We start from the raw sequence: 25,063 nt of genomic DNA on the forward strand, positions 1-25,063 counted from the left end.
CTGAGGGAGCTGGGGGTGCTGAGCCTGGAGCAAAGGAGGCTCAGGGGAGACCTTCTGGCTCTGCACAGCTCCTGACAGGAGCCTGGAGCCAGGGGGGGGTCGGGCTCTGCTCCCAGGGAACAAGACAAGAGGAAACAGCCTCAAGTTGCCCCACAGGAGGTTTAGGTTGGGCATGAGGAACAATTTCTTGCCCTGGAGGGTTGCCCAGGGCTGTGCCAGGCTGCCCAGGGCAGTGGTGGAGTCCCCACCCCTAGAGGGGTTCCCAAGCTGTGGAGATGTGATGCTGAGGGACATGGGTCAGTGGTGGGCTTGGCAGTGCTGGGTTAATGGGTTGGACTCTATGATCTTGTAGGTCCAACCAGAACGACTCCATAATTCTATGACAGGGAGAAGAACCTGGAGGCAGAAGAATTTCACCCTCATCTAGTTGCAGGCACTCTGAATGGTCTCTCTCATCTGCTCACACAGGAACAGCAGCCTCTCCTTACATCAGTATTTTGGGTTTTAAATCATACCCAAAGTCTTCTAGGTGTAATTACTTCCAATTTACAAATTTCTCTGCATGTCCAGCTCCATGTTCCTCTGTGTATTTACATCATGAGTGAGACCAGAAATCTGCTGAGCTGCTACCCACGTGTTGAGATATGGACCTGCCCTGTGCACATGAAGTTTCTTGCTGGAGAAATGGGCTGGACAATCCTATTCCCCTCATGCATACCTTGTACCACGAGCTTGGCTCTGGACTGGGCATCCCCAATGTCACAGGTGTAGGTGTCACTGTCACTTTTCTCCAGGTTGTGTATGGTCAGCTGGAGGACTTTTCCCTCCTGGGTGATCTCATATTTCCTGCCCACCCTGAGTTCAGCTATGCCTTTCCTCCAGACCACAGAGGATGCAGCTCTCTCACTCTGGCACGTAAAAACTGCAGTTCTGCTCTCATCAGCTTTCAGATCTGAAAGTTCCTTGACAAAATAATTAGGTTTTTCTGGAAAGAAAGGAAAAAAAAGAGAGAAAGAAAAAAATAGAGATAGAAAGTGATTACCCAAGCAAATCCTGAGCATACAGAGTGGTCTTAAATGCCCCCTGCCCCACTTAGGATCATCAAGTCCAACCAATAACTCTACCAAGTCCACCACTAACCCATGTCCCTCACACCACATCTCCATGGCTTGGGAACCCCTCCAGGGGTGGGGACTCCACCATTGCCCTGGGCAGCCTGGCACAGCCCTGGGCAACCCTTTTGGTGAAGAAATATTTCCCCATGTTCAACCTAAACCTCCCCTGGTGCAACTTGAGGCCTTTTCTTATCAGATGGAATGGATTTAAGATCCCAAATTCCACCTCCTGTCAGAGGATGTACCAGGTAAAATATTTCCAGGGAAGTTTCATGCCATCGTACAGGTACTGTACATGATCTTGCAGACCACGTGATGCAGTTTCAATCACTTATATTCAAAAAAGACTAATTCAAATTGCCAATTTTGATTAGCATAGCACATAAGATCCTTCAGTCCCTACAAGGTGTTTTTTTTCATTTTTTTTAAAAAGCTTTTAATCCATGGCATTTTTTTGAAAAACTAAAAATTGATCCTATTTAGGGAGGTGGGAGAGAAGAACATCTCCTGTGGGTTGTAGATAATTAGCCCAACTTCTGTAATTGATCTTATTTAGGTAGGTAGAAGAGAAGGACATCTCCCATGGGTTGCAGATGTTTACCACAACTTCTGTAATTGATCTTATTTAGGGAGGTAGAAGAGAAGAACATCTCCCATGGGTTGTAGATATTTACCCCAACTTCTGTAATTGATCTTATTGAGGGAGGAAGAAGAGAAGAACATCTCCCATGGGTTGTAGATAATTAGCCCAACTTCTGTAATTGATCTTATTTAGGTAGGTAGAAGAGATAGGACATCTCCCATGGGTTGTAGATATTTACCCCAACTTCTGTAATTGATCTTATTGAGGGAGGTAGAAGAGAAGAACATCTCCCATGGGTTGTAGATATTTACCCCAACTTCTTTACACGCCTATGGTTGCTTCGACTGACCTTGCACTGTGACCTTGGCTTTTGTCTTGGAGACCTCTGTCTCACAGGTGTACTCCCCACTGTCCTTCACCGTGGAGTCCCGGATGATCAGAACAGCTCGTGTGCCCTCTTGGTGCAAGTCATACTTCTGGCTTTTTCGGATGGCTTTGCCATCCTTGTACCACCTGATGCTCACGTCGGCTTTCGACAACTCACAGCTCAGGGTGATGTCCTGCCCTGCTGATGATTTTTGATCCTCCAGCTGTTTTGTAACCTCGGTGGGCTTTTCTGAAGAGGGGAAATGGAAAATAAACAAAGGGAATTTGGAATCAAAATCATGGTCACTGTTATGGTTGGGTTTTTGCAATTCAGATACCCAGCAAATTTTCACACTCCCCAGTGAATGATTCACATTATGTTAGGGAAGAGAGGAAAAGCAGTCTTGCTCTTTAGTATATATTTATTATAGTATATCTATAAAATTTTCAGCCTTTCATTTGTTTTTAGGGAAATAAAAATAACTCTCAGTGCTTCAAGGCTCACAGAGAACATTTCTATTCACTTTGACCACAACAAGAGTTTGCCTTTATGGTTCACTGACACACCTTCTGAAAAGACACCCAAGAAATCAAACCCCAGAACCCTTCTGATCCCATTACCTTTCACAACCAGAGAAGCCTTGGAGGTTAGACCACGGGCATTGAAAACGACTTCCCCAGAATCATCAGGAACCACACTTTTGATCTGGAGTGTGTATTTCCGACCCATGTTAGAGGCTTTAAATCTCCCACCACTTTCCACTTTGCTCCCATTCAGCGTCCAGTTGAAGTCGCCGATGCTTTCGTGGGACAAAATACACTCAAAAGTGCAATCTTCTCCCTCCTGGATCTCCGTGTTCTTCAGCCGTTTGGTGATGCCAATGTTCAGTTCTGGAAGACAAGAAGTAGGTTGATACAAGGAGGAAAGGCTGTTAGGGGTGAGAGGAGTAGCAGCATTGACATTTTTAGCTCATCAGACTAGTTCATCTGTTGGATTGGCAGAACTTGACTCCATTCCTTACAGATAGATTTGGCATGGGAAGGATTTCTCAGACATTACCCACTCAATCACCACAAAGCTATGGGGGAAAAAAAGAGACATGTGAGTCCCCTGGCTTTGCTCTGCAAGGACTGGCATGAAGAACAGGTCACTTGGTGGAGAAGAGTCAAGATTTAATGAGCTGAGAGGGAGAAAAGCTGTCAGACAGGATGTTGTGTGAGGTTTTTCTCCATGCTGGCATGAGAAATGGGATGTTTGTATTTGTTACCATCCTCCCCCACACATTCAACTCAAATTCAAAATTTATCTCATTGGCAAGATGAATTTGAAACCATGAAGAATTCTCTTTCCTTCAAGCAGCCACAAGGATGAGAGGACAGGCTGAACTCCTGGGTTCTTCCATAGACAATGTCCTACACTTTTGTGTTCCCACCGTGCACTCTGAAACTGCCAGCTCAAAAATGTGAAACAGAAGTTGCTTGGGGATTTTTGTCTGGGTTTTTTTTTTTTGGTTGGGTTTTTGTTGTTGTTGAGAAATTATTCAATCTTCTGGGAAGATTTCTGCACCTTAGGAGTGTTCAGGAAGGAAACCTTGTCACTACACTCTTGACACATGATTTTCACTGGAGCACCAGACATACTTAAAGAGTAACAGGGACTGTTTAGACATCACTGTGTTGTGTGAGGCTTGTGGAGGAATAGCTGCAAGACAATGACCAAGCCCACCCATATTTGCAGCACCCCTTGACTGGCCATGGTCTACAACACTTACCCTGAACGCTGACCTTTGACTTGGCAACGTCAGTGCCAATATCACAGGTGTATAAACCAGCATCTGTCTTTTCGAGGTCATGGATAAGGAGGCACAAGGTCTTCCCAGATTGTATCTGCTCGAATTTGTCACTAGAAGTGAGCTTCACGCCATCCTTCTTCCAAACAGGATTGACCTTCTCTTTGGAGACTTCACATTCCAGTTTAATTACACCTCGCTCCTCACCAAAAACATCATCCAAGGACTTCATGAAGACAGCAGGCTTCTCTGAAGGTGAAGAGAGAACAACCAAGATATTCCAGTTAAGACACTTTCAGTTGCTACCAAATATTTAAAGAAAGTTTAAGTAAACCCTTGACAACATTGCTGATGTCAACGTGACCCTAAAGTGGTCTCACATCTCATGACTGGAATGATTTTCAGGGAAATTGGAGGATGCAGGGCAGGAGAGAGGCAGCTTGGACAGGGAGTGATATTCAGTGCTGTAATCCTGGCCTCTCTTTTGACTTATGAGGTTGCAAGGATTCATTTTCCTCTGTGGTGGGGCATCTGTCAGGTACAGGACATTTCATCACATACAAGGCTTGGAGAAGCTGTGTAGGGCCCTACTGAGCCCAAAGGGACAGCTTCTCATCTCCATGGAATAGCTACTCAACAAGACAGTCTAGATTTAAGGAAGCCCTTGTCTGAATTGTGGAGGAGCAGAAAACATGCTCTGGGAACACCTTTTCACTCTGCAAGTGGAAAGGGGTCAGGTGGTTAGAAGAAAAATGTGTGAAGAGAAGTAATTGTGATGTAGGACTTGTAAAGCCAGAGAGCTGGTGCTCCCCGTTCACAAAGCAGGATGCATGCAATAGGAGGAGCAAGAAGAGCTTGTGCTGCACTCTCCTCACTCTCCTGAACGTTTCTGCTCTTGCCTCTTTGTTTTATTGATTGCCTTTATCTAATTTAAAGTCTATTTGACACTGAAGGCACCCATATGGGAGAAATTCTTGACAAGATAGAAAAAGAAGAAAAATCCCTCCAAAATCCTTCAAAAATCCTGAGTGGATAGAGTGAATTCAGATTATTCAGAGAAGAACAAATTAGTCATGAGGAGGGGGAAAAATGAAGAGGAAATCAAAGAGATGGTTCTCCAAGAGGATATGGAGGACATCTGACTCTGGCTTTCAGAGGGAACGCCTCAGAACATTTCCCACTCACATTTCCAGGTACATGAAGGAGTTAATTGAGGATAACAAATCACTGTGATGTACCTGAACGTGCACGTACAGCTGTGTTGCTAAAGAAAATGTGATTTTGAAATTGAATTTCACCTCATGTTTCTAATATGCCTCAAATAATTCATGCAACTTCCTGTAGCTTAGCCAATGCACAAGAAAATATTAAACCCCAGCAACTCAGATGTGAAACCAAACTTTGAGGACAGCATCAAACTCTCTTCTCTTTGCTCCATCAGTCCAACTCCAGAATTTTCCAAAATTTTCCTTTGATGTAAATTATTAAAATTACCAAGGGCCTTTTTTTTTTTTCTATTTTGGTGGTGACTTTTTAATGTTGGTCTGTTCTGATTGTTGTTAATTGATTCTGTAGGCATCTCAGTCATTTCTTCTATGCTGAAGTGCAAAAGTTAGTGGTACTTGACTACATTTCAAAGGAGAGGCTGGCTTTATGGTAGAATTTTGCTACAGCTTTCCTGGATATATCCATCAGTTGGACTGGATCAGCCCAACTCCAGAGCTGATGTACTGAAAAGATGTACCCTATTCTTGGAGGTTCACTGAAGCTCAGCTTCTTGTAGACAAAACAATCTTTATAAACAACAGTTTATAGACTCTATATTATGTGAGAGACCTACAAGTAAAGTAAATTCTTCCTGAGACTATCCTGATAAGCAAAAAGATGATAAAGAGCTACGGAAAGTTTTGGCAGGACACCAAAATGATCTTCCTTAGAAAAAATATCAGCTACGGTAGCAACCTACATTGGAAGAAAGCCCCTGCATGCCTATTGCCCAGCCCCAGAGAGGAGAATAACGAGCAGGATTGTTCCATGGGTATGGTAAATAAGAGCTCCTCTGCATCTCTTATCTAGATTTGGGAGGGGTGTGATCAAGACCCACCTATCACCTTCAGACAGGCGCTCTCTGACACCTTGTCTGACTTCATTGTCACCGTGCCAGCGTCCTCAGGCTTGACCTGCTTCATCGTCAGCATGTAGCAGTTGCCAACGTTCCTGATGTCATTGAAATTGTTGGTGTAGAGGAGGGTGCCGTTGAGGAACCATTCCACGTCCTCATCAGCGTGGGACAGCTCACAGGAGAAGACAGCAGAGCTCTCTTCTTCAATTTCCACGTCCTGCAGGTGTTTGAGCACTTCAACGTTGCGGGCTGGAGGGAATCAAGGGGCACATCACCACTGTTACCATAAATCAGTGCCAAAAAAAAGTAGATTTTGTAGTGTTACGAGTTTATTAGGTGGTTTAGTCTGATCTCTGCACACCGTGGGTCACCACATTTCGTTTACTTCTTTCTGCATTTGGCCCAACAAAACCCCAGCTATTAAAAAGAACATATTGTCCAGAGTGCTCAGTTCTCTTTTTATACAGAAAATTGTTCAACTTTCTCTTTTTATTATTATGTTTAATTTAAAAACAAGTAAGTCTTTCTAAAACTTGCTCAGGTTTAGGGAGCAACAGGAATTGCATTCTTTTATTTCCCAGTCCTTGGCCAGAGGTGTCTCTTTGCAGCTTTTCCACTCATGAAGTGCTGTTTTTCAAGGACTAACCAACTCAGAGGAGGGAGTATTAAATCATTTTGTCACTTGGATGAACCTTTGTGAGGCCAAACTGTTACCAAAAGCTGCTGCCCAGACTTCTGGAAGTGATTTTGTGGCTCATTTCCAAGTCTCGCTGATAGTGTCACAGTGATCAGCTTTTCCTACAGCTTCACTAGAGGTGAAGACCCAGCTAAAAATAGTGTCACACCCAGCTGAGGTAGAACATCATTATGACTACCAAACCTACAGCAGATATAAAAGCTGACACCGTGGGCAGGGAATGAAAACCACAGCCAAGATCACCCCAATCAAAGGCCTGTGGGAGTTTAAAATAAGTGACATTTTTAGCTAGAAGTACCAGAGTTCCAGCTGCTCAGATGAAATGGAAAGTGAATTTCTGCCCTAGCTAATTGGTGACCTTCCACATGCATTACCTACTTCATGGCAAGTGCTGGATATCAGTATCATGGACCATCAGCCCAGTGCATAATAGTCAGTTGATTAAAGATATTGCATCTATAGAGAATTAGCAGAAGAGAATTATGGGAATTTATCTCTACCCTAGAAGAGAAACCCAGAGTGAAATACTGAATCATAAGGATATCATAGAATGGTTTAGGTTGGAAAAGGGACCTTTCAAGGTCAACTAGTCCAACCCCTCTGGACTGAGTAGGGACATCCTCTCGTAGAGCGGGTTGCTCAGAGCCCCGGCCAACCTCACCTAGAATGGTTCCAGCGATGGGGATCATCAACCACCTCTCTGGGCAACCTGGGCAAATGTCTCACCACCCTCAGCATACAAAAAAACCTTCTTATAGCTATTGAAGAGCCAAAGCTCTCTGCTGGAAACCACTCGTACCTTCAACGGTCAGCGTGGCTTCGGTCTCCGCGTTCCCAGCCCTGCACTTGTACACACCAGCATCTTCAGGCTTCACCTTCAGAATCTTGAGCTCTGCAGAATGCTGCTCCCGCTTGATTTTATACTTCTCAGAGGGCTCGATAGGCGTGTTGTCCTTGAACCACTTCACCACCTTTGGAGAAGGCCTGAAGTCACAGGAGAGAATGACGGAATGCCGCTCCAGGGCCATCTTGTCCTCCATCTTCCTGGTGATCTGTATGTGGTAGTCTGGAAAGCAGGGTTGGAAAAGAAGAAAGGATCAATCTAAAGAACAGGAAAGTTCCTAATCTGCATTTCATGTCAATTAATTTCCTGTCTTTTTTGTGAGTTGCTCAGATGATGCTACAAGGTTTCTGTTCCGGAGTTGATTTGCTTTGAAGCTAAAACATCATTATGATCTGTAGGGAATGATGGTTTCTATAAGTTTCTATATATTAATTACCACATCCATGGTCAAGTTCTGCATCAGTGCTTATGGAATTGCTCTCTAATTGAAGTTTTTATTCAAGTAAGAGCAAATTAAAGTCAAAACAAGGACTTTAGGATGTGATTGGGGGTATTTACTATGCTGGCAGTGGAAGATAAAAAGCCTTGCAGCTTTGTCCCAGATGAAGTCAATGACAAATTGGATTAAGTAAATGAGCTGTCAAACTTGTCTGATTCAGAAATGGAATGAAATAAACTCTCCTGGCAACTTTTGTCTGTTTTGTCCTCTTTGGTGAAGTCAAGAAGAAAAAAAAAAAGCCCAACAAAGCAAAAAGTCAGTCTTGGCTCAAAAGACTTAAATACAAAGTTTGAATACCAGGCACACCAAACTCATTTAATCAGATCCCTTCCTAAGACACTCCCTCTCTCATTTCATGCACCCAAAAACACTAATTGGGAACTAAGGAGATCTATGAGGTACATCTACATTTCCAAGACCTCAGACAGTGGAGCCTACACATTAGTGTGTCTGGAAAACTGCTCTCCAGGGACTGTGAAGATCTCTCATGATGTTATCAAGCCAGGACATATCCCATTACCTCTGACAAGCAGGTTTGCTGTGGATTTTGATTTGCCAATGGAGAACTGGACAGGGCCTGTCATATCAGCACTGGTCTTCAGTATTGTCAACCTGTGGATGGTGCCTTCTTGCTGCATGATGATGTTTCTGCCAGCCTGTAGGACATCTCCACGTAGAGACCATTTAGGGGGTTTCACAGATGGGATGGATATCTCACATTCAAACTTGGCTTCTTCAGGCTCGGTCACATCCTCATCACACAACTCCTTCACAATATTAATGGATTGCTCTGGGTGGAGGATGGAATGAGAAAGCAGGGATTTAGGAGTCATGAAAGAACCCTTTCATCAGCATCCTGTACACTCATCTTCATATCCTCTTCACTGCACTTGAAAACTGCACTTACTGGCTTTTAAGGCTCTAAAACATTCTCTTTTTTGCATAAAAATTAACATATATTGCTAGTCACATATAAGACAGCAAGACTGTGACAACACCTTAAAAAAATTCAGTTGTCCCAATTCCCACCCCTATTTCTAAAGCTGCTCCCCTAATGTGATATCAGATTCCTGGCACTGTATAAAATGGAGGAAATGAAGGTTTATTGGAATGCAGGTGTTGATAATAAAAAGATTTTGGCTAGCTAGAGCAATTTTTCTCTGAACAACAAACTTCATTACATCTGATAAACTACTCTGGAACAGGAATTTCCTTAGGAAAACCATAGAATGTTTTGAGTTGAAATGGACCTTAAAGATCATCCAGTTCCAACCCCCTGCCATGGGCAGGGACACCTCCCACTAGAGCAGGTTGCTCCAAGCCCCATCCAACCTGGCCTTGAACACCTCCAGGGATGGAGCATCCACAGCTTCTCTGGGAATCCTGTCTCATCACCCTCACAGTGAAGAATTTCTTCCTAATTTCTAATCTAAATCTCCCTTCTTTCAGTTTGAACCCATCCCTCCTCATCCTATGACTACAAGCCCTTGTAAAAAGTCCCTCCCCAGCTTTTTTGTAGGCCTCATTCATATACTAGAAGGCCACAATAAGGTCTCCTGGGAGCCTTCTCTTCTCCAGGCTGAACAACAACTATGGCACTGAATATACCACAGATTCATTCTTTAGGATGTTCCTAAACAAACTAAATGGAAGCAATCTCAACGGACTTCAGAAGAAATCAACACTGAACTAAAATAGTTCTTAAATGCTATTATGCTTCCAAAATAAACCATAGAATCCTTTAGGTTGGAAGAGACCTTTAAGACCATCGAGTCCAAATGACTTTTTAGATCAGGCAATACTCAGAGGGGGAAAAAAAAAACCAAAACAATGCTTTCCTACCTTCCACAAAGAAATTGGCACTGCTTTTGTCATCAAAGGCATCACACGTGTAGGTGTCTTCATCTTCATAGTCTGCATCGTTGATGATGAGCTTCCGGTAGACGCCGTCGCTCACCATCTCGTATTTATCACTGGGGTGGATCTCAACGTTCTTCTTGTACCACCTCACCTTGGCGTTGGCACGGGACACTTGGCACTCCAGGAACCCCCGGTGCTTTTCCAGAGCAATCTTATCTCTCAAAGGCTTCACGATTTTCACAGGCAGCTCTAAAAGAAATTAAACAACCCCATAGTTTTCATGAAAGGTGCTAATTAAAGCCTCATTAGCAATATTGCTGTTATGGGCAGTTAGGTGGACAATGCCAGGAATCCTCGCTGTGCTAAGCGCTCAGATAACACACAGCAAGTGAAGAGCTGAGGAAAGGAAAATGTTTTATCCCAATTCCAGCACTTGGATGGGTGGACTGGAGAGATAACGGGTCATTTACTCAACACTGCCCAGCAGATCTGATTTCCTGAGCTCCTCATCAGGGTGTTGATCCAAATGTCTTCTGTCTCTGTTTAAGTTTATCTCTATTTAACTGTTGAAGTCAAACATACCCCAAAAAAATTGCTAGATTCTTTGAAAACATACACCAGGAAAAGAAAACACAGCAACCACTCAAGCCACAGCTTTTTGTCCCTCAAAGTTCAAACACAACTTCCAATCTCCTTGGGTACAAAATCAACCTCCTGAGAAAATAAACTGTTACTTCCCCACGGTGGGGCTGATATTTCACACACAGGGAGGTTAGGCAGGAAATTTTCCTTCCTCTGAAAGCTCCTGGTGTTGTTTTAACTTTCTTGATGTTAAAAGTGAGGGAAGTTGGTTGCTCTGTGATGCAGAGCTTCAGCAGCACTGGCATGAAAAGCATCATTACCTTTTACAACAAGCTGGGCACGAGATTCTGCCTTTTCTGCTACAAATTTGATTTCTGCTGCATCTTGGACTTCGACGCGCGTGTAAGTCAGCGAGTAGGTCTTCCCTGAGAAGAGAGACACGGGACCAGCTATGGCTTCTCCTGAGCAAACAGCTTCATGCCCCAGGGCACAGTGCCAGGCTGAGCATGGCTCACCTGGTGTCCGTGCACCACCACCTGCCCTCACAGCAGCAAGGCTGGCTGCTCCCCTCTGCATCCCTCTGGCAAAGGGTGACCTGACCTCAGCTCCTCCAAGGAGTATGGTCCCCACCATCTGGAAAGGACTTGAAACAGAAGGATCCCACCCACTGTCACAGGACAGAAACTCCTGCCCACTGCTGGCAGCACGGGGTGGTGGGATGCCACCAAATTTACCTGATTAAAGTCCCCACCGTGTCACTGTCCCAGCCTAGCTGCAGCCCCAAAAGGGCAACTTTCTACTAAACCTTCTTAACTTCATTTTGAAGGTCAAACCCTTCTGCCTCGTCTCCCACACCAGCATCTACCCCAACCCCCCCATTCAAGAAGGAGCTCCCCCTTTTTCACCCTACCATCTTGACGCATTTTAATGTTGTCAGCAGCCTTCAGCTTGTTGTCGTTTTTGTACCACTGGGTCTGGACCTCATCGTGTGAAATCTCACAGATGAAAGAGGCACTCTCGTACTCGTTCACTTCCACGTCTTCCAGGGGTTTAACAATCTTGATATCTCGGGCTGGGAAATCAGAGACAGACATTTATTTGGGTTTTCTCCATAATTGAGCGTGGTGTCTTGGCCTTCTGCTTATAGCATGGGAAAAAATGGGACTCATTTCACTCCAGACCAGCCTCCCTTCTTGGGGAGTTCCTTCAACACAGTAAATACATTTTAGGCTTGAACCTACAGGTGGGATTACCAGCTACAGTGGAGCTTGCTGCCAGGAGGTTTTATGGATGCCAGAACTTTATACAGGTTTTAAAATAAGTTTAATGGAAGAAAATATAAGGAGGAAAACTAAACCCAAGCCCACAATCTCTTGTGTCACTAGAAACCTGTCTCGTTCACATGCTTCTCCTCATGCTCTCCTCTGCATGTGAGTCTGGACCATATCAGTCACAGGGACCTCAGCCACAGGTTTTACCTAGGAGATACTTTTGCTTCAGGGTCCCCTGAACTCACTATAACCCTCTTCAACTCTTCAGCTTTGCACTAATTTGTGTCAGAACGGATCCACATTTCTGTGCCACTGCAGCACACGGAAAGGAAAAGCAACCTTGGATCCAAACCTTGAAAAGGAAAACACCTCAGATCTACCTCAGGACAGGAGCTCAGATGCAAAGCAGTCAAGTGGCCAAATAGCAACCGACCCCAATCAAGTCAAGGAGAAAAGGGGAGTTCAACAGAGCAACTGAACAGGAGAGATGTTCATGAAGCTATTGCTGAACCCAAGTGGCCACATGAGGACAGCATCTAGTAAGAAATAAGAAAGAGCTGATTTCTCTTTTCAGATCATAGAATGAGTTAGGTTGGAAGGGACATTAAAGGTCACCTAGTTCCAACCCCCCCTGCTATATGCAGGGACACCTCCCACCAGACCAGGTTGCTCCAAGCCCCATCCAACCTGGCCTTGACCACTTCCAAGGATGGGGCATCTATAACTTCCTTGGTCAACCACTGCCAGTGTCTCACCACTCTCACAGTGAAGAATTTCTCCCTTATATCTCATCTAAATCTACCTAATCATCAATAATCTAATCACATTGATGGCCCTCCAGATGCCCCTCTGGAAAATAACATCTGCAGGACACAGCAGACCTGACCTCCAGCTCTGGCTTATCTGTGGTGCTTCAGAGCCTGGTGACAACACACATCTGATGTTTGACAGGTTTCATAGAGGGCAAAACTGTCTTGAGTTTGAAGGAGAAGATGCAGACAGAAAGCATGATGCTTTCCTTATCCTTTAAAACAAAGAGTAGGGCACTTCCTGAGATCATGACCAGGACTTCTCCAGTCATGATGTTCAGGGAAAGTCCCCCTGTGACAATGACAGAAGCTCAACCAGACCAGCACCAGCCATTGAATTCCTGCCTTGTGCCAGGCTGTTCACTATTTGCCAACCTGCACATGGAGAATCCAGAGAGCAGAAATCACTTATGATAAATGGAGAACAAAGTTAGCACCTCTTCCAAAAACAGCCCTCCAAGGAGAGAGCAAGCACTTCATTCAAACATACCATGGACTTTTAGGGTGGCTGACGTCTTGTCTTCAGCTGCTTGACATGTGTAGGTCCCCTGGTCTTCATATTCACACTTGTGAATAATGAGGCTCCTCTTATTGCCCTGGGAACTCATCCCCACTTTTTGACTTTGCCGGAGCTCCTTCCCATCCTGGAAGGGCAAAGGCCAAACCAGATCACATCAACTTTTCTCTGTCCACAGTGAGCAGAACAAACATTCAGATCTGTCCTAACCACTAACCCAGCTCTGCCAGGTCCCCACTGCCCCGTGTCCCTCACCCCACATCTCCACAGCTTGGGAACCCCTCCAGGGGTGGGGACTCCACCACTGCCCTGGGCAGCCTGGCACAGCCCTGGAGAAGAAATCTTTCCTAATGTCCACCCTAACCCTCCCTTGGTGCAACGTGAGGCCATTTCCTCTTGTCCTATGGCTTGTTAGATGGGAGAACTGAGCATCAGGCTTTTGCTGATCCCCAAAATGACTGTAAGGAGCCAAGGGACTTGAGGCTTCACCAAGTCTTCATGTCTAAGATCAACCAACTGTGATTTAAGAATCACATTTTCCAGTGATGCTGTAAATTCTAGGTGTGAAGTGCAGCACAAAACTGGACTGTTACCAAGAGCAGTGCTCACGTTCTGTACAAGAAGAGAAAACTTGAATTTTTAACCCAAGAAACCCACCCAGTAAATAAATAACAGACAGAGTGATGAACTGGGCACCCTAATGTATTAAGTGCTGTACCTTGAACCATTTAACATCCACATTGGGCCTGGACAGCTCACACTCAAACGTGACCTTGTCCTTCTGTGTTACACTAACGTCCACCAAAGGTTTGCTGATTCTCACAGGCAATTCTGAAAAGAAAGAGGAAGTCCAGTTAGTGGGGAATTAGGTCTCCAGGACCATCTGGCACAGGCAACAACCACAGAACCACAGAATCATTTAGGCTGGAAAAGATCTCTAAGATCTTTGAGTCCAACCCTTCCCCCAGCACTGCCAGGTCCCCACTGCCCCGTGTCCCTCACACCACATCTCCACTGCTTAGAAACCCCTCCAGGGGAGGGGACTCCACCACTGCCCTGGGCAGCCTGGCACAGCCCTGGGCAACCCTTTGGGGGAAGAAATGTCTCCTGAAGTCCAACCTAGATCTCCCTTGGTGCAATTTGAGAATATTTCCTCCTGTCCTATCAATTGTCACTTGGGAGAAAAGACCAACCCCCACTTTGCCTACACCCTCCTTTCAGGGAGTTGTCTAGAGCAAGGAGATCTCCCATGAGCCTTGTTTTTTCTAATGAATAGACAAAATCCCAGGTTCCATGCTTAATAAAACTTGCGACAACAAAATAATATTGCCTCGAGCACATAATAATGAGTTGTTCTGTGGCCAATGATGCTAAAATAATCCTGTTGACATCATAAGATACGTTACTGATGATGGTACAGTGCATAACATCCTTTGCAGGTACAAGGAAAGATTGTTCCTCCCTTGTAAGATCATTCCCTGGGGCAGAAGACCATCATGGTCCCATACCAACCATGGCCTGAGACTTTTGGGTCTGTGTACCTGTCACGGTGAGCTTCCCTGATGAATGAATGCCCTCTGCTTTGAAGGAGATGAGTCCTGCATCTTCAAGAGTCAACGAAGAGAGGGTCAGTGAATGTTTCTTCCCCTGGACACCAATACTGATATTTGGTGAAGGCTTCAGCCGGATGCCATCCTTCTGCCAGGTCCCTTCCACCTCCTCGTGTGACACCTCCACCTCGAAGGTGGCAGTCCCTTTTTCAGAGACTTGGAGGGGCTGAAGACCTTTCACCAGCTTGATCTGTCTCACTGGAAAAAGAAGAAGGACAAGTTGGAGATTTCACAAGGGCAGCTGTCCAAGTCTGGGGACTTCCAGAATAGATTATTTCCCATGCAGTCACCTGCCAATTATCTGGTAGCTGTAAATCAACCAACCACTGTTTTAGGAAACAAAACCCATTCATGACCATGCATCCAGCATGGCTGCTACTCTTGAGATAGATTCTTTCAGTTGGGGCAAACAACTCAACCAAACACTGCAGAAAAGGGGCAAAATGACCCTTTTTCTAGCAAAATCCATCACACTCATTGTTCATGCCAGAAATAAGTTTTCAAGTTGTACACACACACACACAGAGGAGTAGAAATCTGTGCTGGGTGAGGTGGCCACCAATAACCATCAGGAAGAAACACTCTGGAAGGTAATGCTGTTGTTACACTGGGATCAGGCTCCCTGTGCTGCACAGAGAGATGTTGTTGAAAATCTTTATTCTTCAGGCATGAGTCATAAAATCAAAGAACATTTGGAGTGGGAAGGGACCTTTCAAGGTCATCTAGTCCAACCCCCCTGCAGTGGGCAGGGACATCTGCAGCTAGCTCAGCTTTCAACTAGGGTAAAACAAGGGGGAGAGGAGGAGGTAGCAGGGTGATGAGAAAGCTTTTAGTAAAAGAAAAAATAATGATCCTGACATGGTGTGAAGTGTGCTGACACAGCTTGGGGGGCTGTGTTTGGGGTCCATGTTACCTGTGCCCACCACAGGACACCAGTGCCCCATCAGCCTGTGAAACAGATTTAGTGTTTCAACTTGTCTCAAGCTTAAAAGAAATTAAGTTACAGATGAAAAAAAAAATAATTAACAACAAAAGAAACCCTCCATAGAAACCTTCCACTCCTTTCAGGTCCCCTGGGAATATTTTGACCTTCCTAGACCATGTTTAGCAGAGATAATTCACCTTCAGACAGGATCTGAGTGCAAACCTGACCAGGAGTGGGTTGAGGGCTCTGTTTGGTGGCTGTGGCCTGGACCCAGCTCCTGGATGAGGATGCCATGGCCTCTTAGACACCTCCTGATGGCATCTGCCCCTGTGCCACATGGGGCACAACAGTTTCTCCAAAGGTCTCACAGGGTTGATATGAGTAGACTATGACTGTATTAAAAATGAGGTAGAAGCACAGTGCTGCTGCCCCAGGAGGACAGTGGTGGGCTCCATGCAATGCCAGACCCTCACCCCTATCCTGTCCCCTGTTATAGCTCACAGCAGGTTCACAAAAAAACTTGCACCTCCTTTCCAGGATCCTAATTCCTCCCTCAGGGATACCACACTGGCTCCTCTCTCACGGTCTTCTCCAAGGTCAGGACCACTCAAACACAAATTTGCCCCACGGACATGTCTTGAACCAGACAAAGGAGGTGTAAACACTTCTAGGAACTTGGTTCTTTGCTTCCCAAACTAAGACACCAGCTTTGCTCACTAGAAGCTGAATCTCTCCCCAATTTCTGAATTGATTTTGTTCTCCAAGCTGAACACGGTGTACCTACTGTCTAAACCTCTCCTGAGGTGAATAGATACTCCAGCCCCTGAAACAGTGAATGGGCTGAGGATCAAATTGAAATTATACCAAGGAGATAGAAAAAGGGACTTTCAAAACCATTAACTAAACAGCCTAGCCATTTCTAACTCTGTCAGTGGCCTCCTGGATATCTCCTCACTGGGTGTTGCCCACAGGACTGAAAACATAATCACCCTTCCAGAGGTCTTGGCATAAAGCAGAAAGAGTTGGGGAATGGTAGAACTTCTACAGGATTTATTTTCATAGGCAGTAATTTGTGTTCTGAGATTAGCAATTTCATGCTCATGTTCCCAGTATAATTTCTGCTATAAATAATTGACCTAATTATGTTTTTCCCTGCTGAAAGCTCAGAGTTGTATCAGAAGAAAAGTCACTTCACCCACGACTGACTTAAGTCTTCCACAAACATCCCCTGCTAGTCACAATTTATTTTCCCTAGATATTCAGCCAGATGTGTTATTGGTTTGAGCAGCTCAGTTGATTTTAGGTTCTCCTGGCAGCTTAAGATCAGAACAGATCTTTTGATGAAGCAACTTTTATATTGGATTAAATCAACAGATTTTTATATAGCTCTTCCTTATTTACCTTGCTCTGAGAGCAATCTCTAACCAGAGGATCAGTCTAGCTTCATGGGTTTTAAATAAAGGTGCTTTAAAATCACCTAAAGCTGAGCACCTAATTGTAGTAGCTCGACCCCCCAGACTGTGAGCATTTAAAGAGCTTCTACTAACCTGAATGTAAGCTCCAGCACATTCTACTGAAAGAAGCCATTTGTTTATATGTCAAAAAATGGAGCAAAATTTTAGACTTCTACTCTTGGAGTCTTTTTTTTCCATGTTAAGCAGTGAGAGAGCTTGGTGCCACCTCAGCTGGAGCACTTGGATGCAGAACACATAGTCCAGTGAGATGCTTGTACACAGCCCCTTTCCTGCTGCATCTCTTACCTAAGGCTTGGAGGATGATACACAAAAATAACTCCTTGCTACAACGAGCAGATTCCCCTTTTTGATCATGGTCCATCTCAGATCACCTCGAGTTTCCATCACTCTGTGAAACTCAGTTCATCACCAGAGGAGCTACTTTTTTACAGTGCCACTGAGCCTAAGTGATAAGAGTGCAGCTGGGAAGCACAAAGCAAAATCCTCTTTTTCCATCAGAACAGGAAGTTTATAAACCAGAGGCAGATTTCTATTTATTCTCTCATGGCTCACTTTGCACAAAACACTGTTGACAGCTGACTACCCAATTACTTCCTATATAAACACTCTTCCATCCTTTCTGGTTTTACCACTAGGCTTCAGAAACAGTCAATGCCTAAAACCAGGTGTAGCTGAATCTACAACCCAGTGCTGCAACACCCTGTTGGAAAGAACATGAGCATGACCCTGGAAAAAAATGCCATGGGGTGCCCATGTGTGAAAGAAGCTGCCAGTCACTGCTAATGGCTGTCCTTCCCTGGAGCTATTCAGTTTGGGGATAAAAAAGATGAGCAACCTCCAAGAGAACTGATATCTGCCCCATTTCAGGATGCTAAAGCTTTGAGAACTGTCAACCAGGAACATTTTGAGGCTTTAGCAGTGCATGGAAGTGATTTGACAAACCCTTCTCTGCATGAGGCACTCTGTAATTAATTTTTCATATTTTTGATTCCACCAAAAGGCCACATAAAGATTAAAAGGCTGGAAGGACCTAAAAAAAAATCACCTAGCCCTCCTCTCCCACTCTAGGACACACTCAGATCTTCATGTCACCCCAGACAGACATTTCACTAACCTCTTCTTAAACCCATAATGGAGTCTCTGAGACTTCTCCAAACCATCTATTCAGTCATCCAACCACTAAAAAGCTTTTTTTATAGTATAACCTGGGTCTTTCTTATTGCAGTTGAAGTCCATTATTTCCACATGGAGAACAGATTGTTCCCTTCCACTTGATAACAGCTTTTTATGCACTTGAAGTCTGTTATCAAGTCCTTCCTTACCTATTATTTATGACTTACACAGCATCAACTGGTGGCAGGGGCTTTACAGGCAAAATTAGGTCGTTCTTAAGTGTTTAAATCCTGTCTTCATCTATCCTGTAACAATCCTGACAGAGGGATGGAGGAAAAAGGACAGAAGTACAGGGCTGCAGCTGGGACACCATTAGTTTACTTGAAAGGGCAGCACCCCCAGCTAGAAGATTGCTCCTGTGGGTTTTTTAACCCTGATTCAATATGAAGAGACATTCTGAAAGAGGTGATTTGCAGAGAAGAATTAGGGCAATGGATGGCTGAAGAGGCAATGGTTTGCTAAAAGCCATGCAAAGGGAAAAAAACCAGAGCATAAGAAATTTCAGAGGAAAGAGAAGAATGAACCAAGAAGCTGAATGGCTAACAGCATGACTGAGAGATGATGGGATGAGATGGATGCAGAAGGAACCATTCTCTGTTTACTGCCCTTGCTTTCACCTCCTCTCATTCATTTAGGTGGTGGCAGTGGTCATTATCATCATGGAAGAGACCAGAATCCACCTCCAAACTCTGCCCAGGGTGTTTGTAAAACTGGAGATCATTCAACTCACTTTCCACGTTGATCTTGGCTTGGGTCTTGTCATCAGGGCTCTCACAGCAGTAGAAGCCCCTGTCTGCAAAGGAGATGTCCTTCACCACCAAGGTGTGCTTTGCTCCCTCAGCTTTGATCTCTATTTTTTCACTGGGCTTCAATACGATGCTGTTCCTCATCCACTTCACCTCTGCAGGCTTGGTCAGCTCTACCTCCAAGGTCACTGTGTCTCTCTCTTCAACTGTTTTTGGCTCCAGTTTCTTCTTGAAGGAGATTGAGGCCTCTGCCAAAGGAGAAGAAATATCAGGAAGAATGTAGAGGATCCAGAAAACAGGTTTTCAGGTAAAATTAAAATGGTGATTCATCTATCCCCAGTCCCAATGCATTCTGGGCATGCCTGTTTAACCATACAAAAGCAGATTTTACCTTTTGTTAACACATTCAGCCAGAGATAAGGCCACAACAAACACAGGTCACAGCCCCAGTGGCAGCCTGGCAAAGGGAAAATCCTTCCCAAATCATCACCCCCTACCTCGGACTCTGAGGTTGGCTGTGCTTTCCACACCCTCAGCACTGGCCGAGATCTCAGCTGCATCTTCCAGTGTCAGATCAGTGATGGTGAGGCTGTGGTTGGTGTCCTTCTGCCAGATCACATACTTCTGGCTGGGTTCAATCTTCACCCCGTTCCTCAGCCAGGTGACCACAGCATCACTGGGAGAGACAGTGCACTTGAACACGGCCTCTTTCCCTTCCTCTGAGACCACACTGCTGAGGCTGGCCACGAATTTCACCACTCTGGGAGCTGATGGGTGAGAGTAAAACATTTAGGAGAATGTCTTTGATACATGGTCCAAGCCAAACCTGTCAATGATTTTATTGGAAGCCTCCATTTTTATTGCTCACAGTAAGGGATCACAATAACAGGTCACCACATTTCCCAGGTCTAAGTTTTGTGTCTAAAGATGGTAGAAGAAAGAAACAAACAAAGTAGCAGGGGGAAATCCCATCTTAGGTTTGGGATCATGAATTCCAACCTTAAATGCAATAGGAAGGTCAACTGGCCCATGGGTAAGAGACCTGAGCTCAACAAAATCAAAATGTTCTTCACAAAGAAAGGTTCCACTGACACAGAGGAAAAAAAGAGGGTTTGTAAATCATTGTTTTCACAGACAGAGGTTCCACTACACTAAAATAGGAAGTGGAGTTTTGTCTTTTGCTGTTGACACAGCACAAAACTCAGTTTTCCACATTTATCATGGCTGAGAATAAAACCCAAGGAGCCCTCCAGCACCATCACCATCAGAGCCATACCTTTGGGGACGAGGGTGACGCTGCTCTTGTCATCTCTGGACTCGCAGGAGTACTCCCCCTCATCCTCAGCCCGGATCCCTGTTATGGTCAGGGTTCTTTTGGCCCCTTCCTGGTGGATCTGGAAGCGTTTGCTGGGCTTGATCTCCACCCCGTTCCTGCGCCACACCACCTGCCCCCTGGCGTGGCTCAGGGCACAGGTCAAGGAGACACTGCCTCCAATCTCAGCTTTAACAGCTTCCAGCTTCTTCTCAAACGTCACTGGGATCTCTGAGATCCAGAAGGAAAAATAAAGTGATGAGAAAGGTGATAAAAAAACCTGTTCTAAGAAATTGATTCTGGACAACTTAAATAAGTAAATAAACCAAGCCCAGAACATATTTGGACATTCAGGGTAAACAGAAAGGTGGAAATTTGGCCCAGTCTCTTTTCAGTGGTGCCCAGTGAGAGGACAAAGGGCAATGGACACAAACTGGAACACATTGTTCCCTGTAAACATGAAGAAAAACTTCTTTGCTGTGAGGGTCACCTTTGCTGCAGGGACACCTCCCACTAGAGCAGGTTGCTCCAAGCCCCATCCAACCTGACCTTAAACACCTCCAGGGATGGAGCATCCACAGCTTCCCTGGGCAACCTGTGCCAGGGTCTCATCAGTGTTGTCATGGTGGTGAGCAGAGTGGGGAAGAGCTAAGGCTCTGCCATGTCCCACCTACTGGGGTTGGGAGGAGACAAACAGCATGATGACAGTGGGGAGCAGACACCAGGAGAAGCACCCACCACAGGCATCCTTGTCCCCCTGAGTGGCCAGGAAAGGGCAAAAATTGGGTATCTGGAAGAAGAACTTTGCTGCCCTGTGGTGGGTCAGCCACAGCAGCTGCAACAGCAGCTCAAGCCTGGAGGTTGGAACAGTTTTAGGCATTTTGGAGAGTGGCCAGGAAAGGACAAAAATTGGGTATTTGGAAGGAGAACTTTACTGCCCCGTGGTGGGACAACCACAGCAGATGCAACAGCAGCTCAAGCCTGAAGGTTGGAACAGTTTTAGGCATTTTGGACTTCACCTCCATCCTACCCTGGCAGAAGTATAGCTGTTGGGTGGGACAGGACCCGTGCACTGCTCTCTGCTCACCTTTCACCTGCACTTGGAACTCCTGCTTGTCATCCTTTGTCTGGCAAGTGTAGAGAGCAGTGTCTGTGCTCTCAGCCAGGGTCACTGTCAGGGTCCTGGTTGCCCCCTCACTCTTCAGCACATGCTTCTTGCTGGCCTTGATTTCTGCCCCATCCTTGAACCACTTCACTGCAGCAGTTTCAGGCGTGACTGAAGTAGTCAGTGTGATGCTTTCATGTTCGTCAACGATGAGAGGCTCTTTCTGGACAACTTTCTTGTCAAATTTAGCCTCTGGTTCTAGGGAAGATGTTAGAATAGGAAAAATTAATAAATCTCAAATCCTTACCACAAAAATCTTCTATTATTCTATCATAACTCACAACACCAGCTCATCCCTAACCTATAACAACCCAAGGGAATGTGGCTGAATATTTGTGGCCAGTGAAACCTTCTGCTGAGCTGGAAGAAGGAAAATGATCTCTCAGGCAACCCAGAGCTTCTGCTTACAGCAGAAACAAAGGAAAGGAACTGCAAATACACATTTGGGAAGATGATAAAATAGGAAAAACTAATAAATCTCAAATCCTTAACACAAAAATCTTCTATTATTCTCTCTATCATAACTCACAACACCAGCTCATCCCTAACCTGTAACAACCCAAGGGAACGTGGCTGAATATTTGTGGCCAGTGCAACCTTCTGTTGAGCTGGAAGAAGGAAAATGATCTCTCAGGCAACCCAGAGCTTCTGCTTAGAGCAGAAACAAAGGAAAGGAACTGCAAATACACATTTTTAGCTGCTGCCCACAAAAAGCTTGTTTCTGAGAAGGAAAATGACCTTGTATAATTCTTTTCTCCCCCATTTTTAGGATTTTAGATACAATTAGGAAGAAATATTAATATGCTAAATGTGAATCTCTGTCCTGTTTTCTTTTCTCCTTGTTCTATTCCCCCTTTTGGCTTGTTCTCTGTCTTGTATAATGCTTTTCCCCAAAAACTGAGCAGTTTTGGGGCACACACAGAGCACCAGAGCAGCAATTTTTAGCCACCCTTCTCCATCACTTCATTTCTGCTCTTCAAAACTTCCTGCTTCTACTTTCAGCTCCCCACCACTTCAATAGGTGAAGTAGCAGGGTGTGCAAAGAAGACACTGAGCAAAAACCAATATAGCATTTCCACAGCCAAAAAAAAAAGGTCTTCAGCCAGATTTTCCACCTCCACACTGCTGGATTTTAATGGTCAAATTAATGTGGGATGTGGCTCGCTGATATTATTCCAGGGAAAAATGGTGGCTGCACCATGACCACAGAGCAGGGAAACGCCAGTTTTCCCTCTAAGCCACCCAAAAAGCTGCTTAGATGACTCCTCACCCGTTGGCTCCAACTTGAAGGTCAGCTTCTGGCCTGCAGCCTCGCAGACATATTCTCCAGCATCTCTCTTCTCCAGCTGCTCTATAACCAGGCGCCGAGTTCTGCCCACAGTTTCTATTTTGAATTTCCTAGAGGAGACGAGGAGCCTTCCATCCTTGTACCACTTCACCTCGGCTCCATCCTGTGCTACCTCACAGCTGAGGGTGGCACTTTCCATCAAGGCAGCCTTCACCTCCTTCTGGACCTTCTCCTGGTTTATAAACGCAGGTTTGGGCTCTGAATGCATGAAAAGGAAGAAGATATTGAGTGAGGGATTCAAATGAGATCAGTCCCACAGGTTTCAGGTGCAGGAGTGAGGAAAATATTTAGGTTGCCACTTGCCAAAACCAATTGCCTTCGCTGGGCAACATCTACTCTTTTGGAGATCCAAATTGCTATGTGGAAATTAGGAAGGCAGGAACCTAGGAATGGAAAGGACCAAAAGGGTCCTTGGCATCAATCCTATGGTTGAAAGGACCACGCAAAAACTATTTAATTCAAATCCCAAAGAACATCTGTCCTGCATATCACCAAAAGGTCCCAAATTCCTGTTACTTCAGACCTAGGGGACAAATATAGCACCATGGGCTTTTGGAACAGACTCTTTATGGTCTCCTCCACTGTCACAAAGGTGACTGCCAAAGGGACAATGGAAGTGTGATCTCTCTACAGTGCTCAGGCAGGTCAGGATCGTGGCTGGCAGGGCACCCAAGGTTGTTTGCAGCATCAACACTCCCTTTAGCATCACAGGCTTGAAACTCTTTGGGTGTCTTGTGAATCCCGTTCCAAAAGAGCAGTTCCTGGGAATCTTTCACACCAAAAGGACATTTAGCACCCAGTAGAAGTAGTGAGGAATCTTGGAATCACAGAATCCCAGCGTGGTGAGGTGGGAAGGGACCTCTGGGGATCATCTCATCCAACCCCCCTGCTCCAGCAGGTCACCCAGGGTCACATCCAGGTGGGTTTGGGATCTCTCCAGAGCAGGAGACTCCACAGCCTCTCTGGGCAGCTGCTCCAGGCTCTGCCACCTTTATAGGTAAGAAGCTTTTCCTCATGTTCACAGGGAATTTTCTGTGTCCAGGTTGTGCTCAAAGAGAAGGCTGAGATCTCAAACACACAGCAGCACAAATTCAGGAAAAAATCTGAGTTTTCAACCCATTTTGATGAGTGCCACTGACAAAACTGTGAATGCCAGAGCATGTTCCAGCCTCTCAGTTTTTAGAAACTGGATTGTAAGCCTAACAAGAAAAGTATTTTGGATTGGCTCTTTCTTTTCAACAGGTTCAGTGCACAAGAATCACCCTTTGGGATCTCAGGAATGAAGAGATTTTAATAATATGTTATTATTGCTATTATATCTCTATCTGCAACTATTATTGCATAGACAGAATAAAAATGAGATGGACCTTTATGCCAAATTAAACCCTCATAGTCCCATTTCTACAAATCCAGACAAGATACAGAAGATAGATGAACCTTACAGGCTGCAACAAAGCCCAGACTTCAAGAACTGAGTCATTAATTGGACTTGATGGTCCTAGAGGTCCTTTCCACCACAGTGATTCTGTGATTCTATGATTGTGTAATTGCCATTACAGTTATGACTTTATTTGAAATTCAGACAAGGTATGTCTCACCCGTGACATCGATCCTGAAGGTGAGTTTCTGGCCAGCAGCCTCACAGGTGTACTCCCCAGCATCTTTCTTCTCCACCTGAGCCACCACCCGGCGATGGGATTTGCCCTCTGACTCCACCTTGAACTTCTTGCTGGAGGTGATCTCTTCGCGTCAGTCTTCTCCTGGGCCACCTCGCAGCTCAGCGTGGCGTTCTGTGCCAGTGCAGCCTTCACCTCCTTCTGCACCTTCTCCTTGTTTGTAAACACAACTTCTGGCTCTGAGGAAAGAGAGAAGTTCAAAGTGTCTCCAAGATATGACGTTGCCCAAATCCCTTATTGTGGCTTACTGGTAACACTGGCAACCAAGCCTCTGACTTGACAATACCCATCTAAACGAATTGGAAGAACATTCAAGCTGTTTTGTGGGGGATTTGGGGGGTTTTGTTTGGCCTGGCATGTCCTGACATGATCAGGACTGTGTTATTTCTTCTCATGCAACTTTGAGAAAAGCTCAGCTCATCTTGCAACCTTACACCCCAATGGTGAAATGCTCTTTTTCTCCAGAAGACACTATTTGTACCACTTAACAGAGGACTGAGAGAAAAGGAGGGATTTGGAAAACTCCATTCTACCACTCTACAGCCCCAGTAGGGTGATGCATCTGGAATGAGTCTCCA

General features: G+C 45.1%; 1 protein-coding gene across 1 annotated transcript in view; it reads right to left on the bottom strand.

The window, feature by feature from the left end:
- Positions 1-25,063, bottom strand: part of LOC103780831 (obscurin-like) — a gene marked incomplete at both ends in the record, with an annotated part of 55,859 nt that overhangs the window by 9,932 nt on the left and 20,864 nt on the right. The window contains 20 exon segments of the mRNA XM_008948523.1: positions 719-985; positions 2,048-2,314; positions 2,686-2,955; positions 3,837-4,103; positions 5,959-6,225; positions 7,473-7,739; positions 8,537-8,806; positions 9,859-10,125; positions 10,779-10,878; positions 11,364-11,530; positions 13,029-13,182; positions 13,774-13,886; positions 14,597-14,863; positions 18,969-19,232; positions 19,482-19,751; positions 20,261-20,527; positions 21,384-21,659; positions 22,732-23,007; positions 24,408-24,555; positions 24,558-24,664. Of these exon segments, the coding sequence (XP_008946771.1) occupies positions 719-985; positions 2,048-2,314; positions 2,686-2,955; positions 3,837-4,103; positions 5,959-6,225; positions 7,473-7,739; positions 8,537-8,806; positions 9,859-10,125; positions 10,779-10,878; positions 11,364-11,530; positions 13,029-13,182; positions 13,774-13,886; positions 14,597-14,863; positions 18,969-19,232; positions 19,482-19,751; positions 20,261-20,527; positions 21,384-21,659; positions 22,732-23,007; positions 24,408-24,555; positions 24,558-24,664 (4,551 nt within the window).

Source organism: Merops nubicus, unplaced genomic scaffold, assembly GCF_000691845.1.
Source record: "Merops nubicus isolate BGI_N331 unplaced genomic scaffold, ASM69184v1 scaffold3831, whole genome shotgun sequence".
Classification (NCBI taxonomy): domain Eukaryota; kingdom Metazoa; phylum Chordata; class Aves; order Coraciiformes; family Meropidae; genus Merops; species Merops nubicus.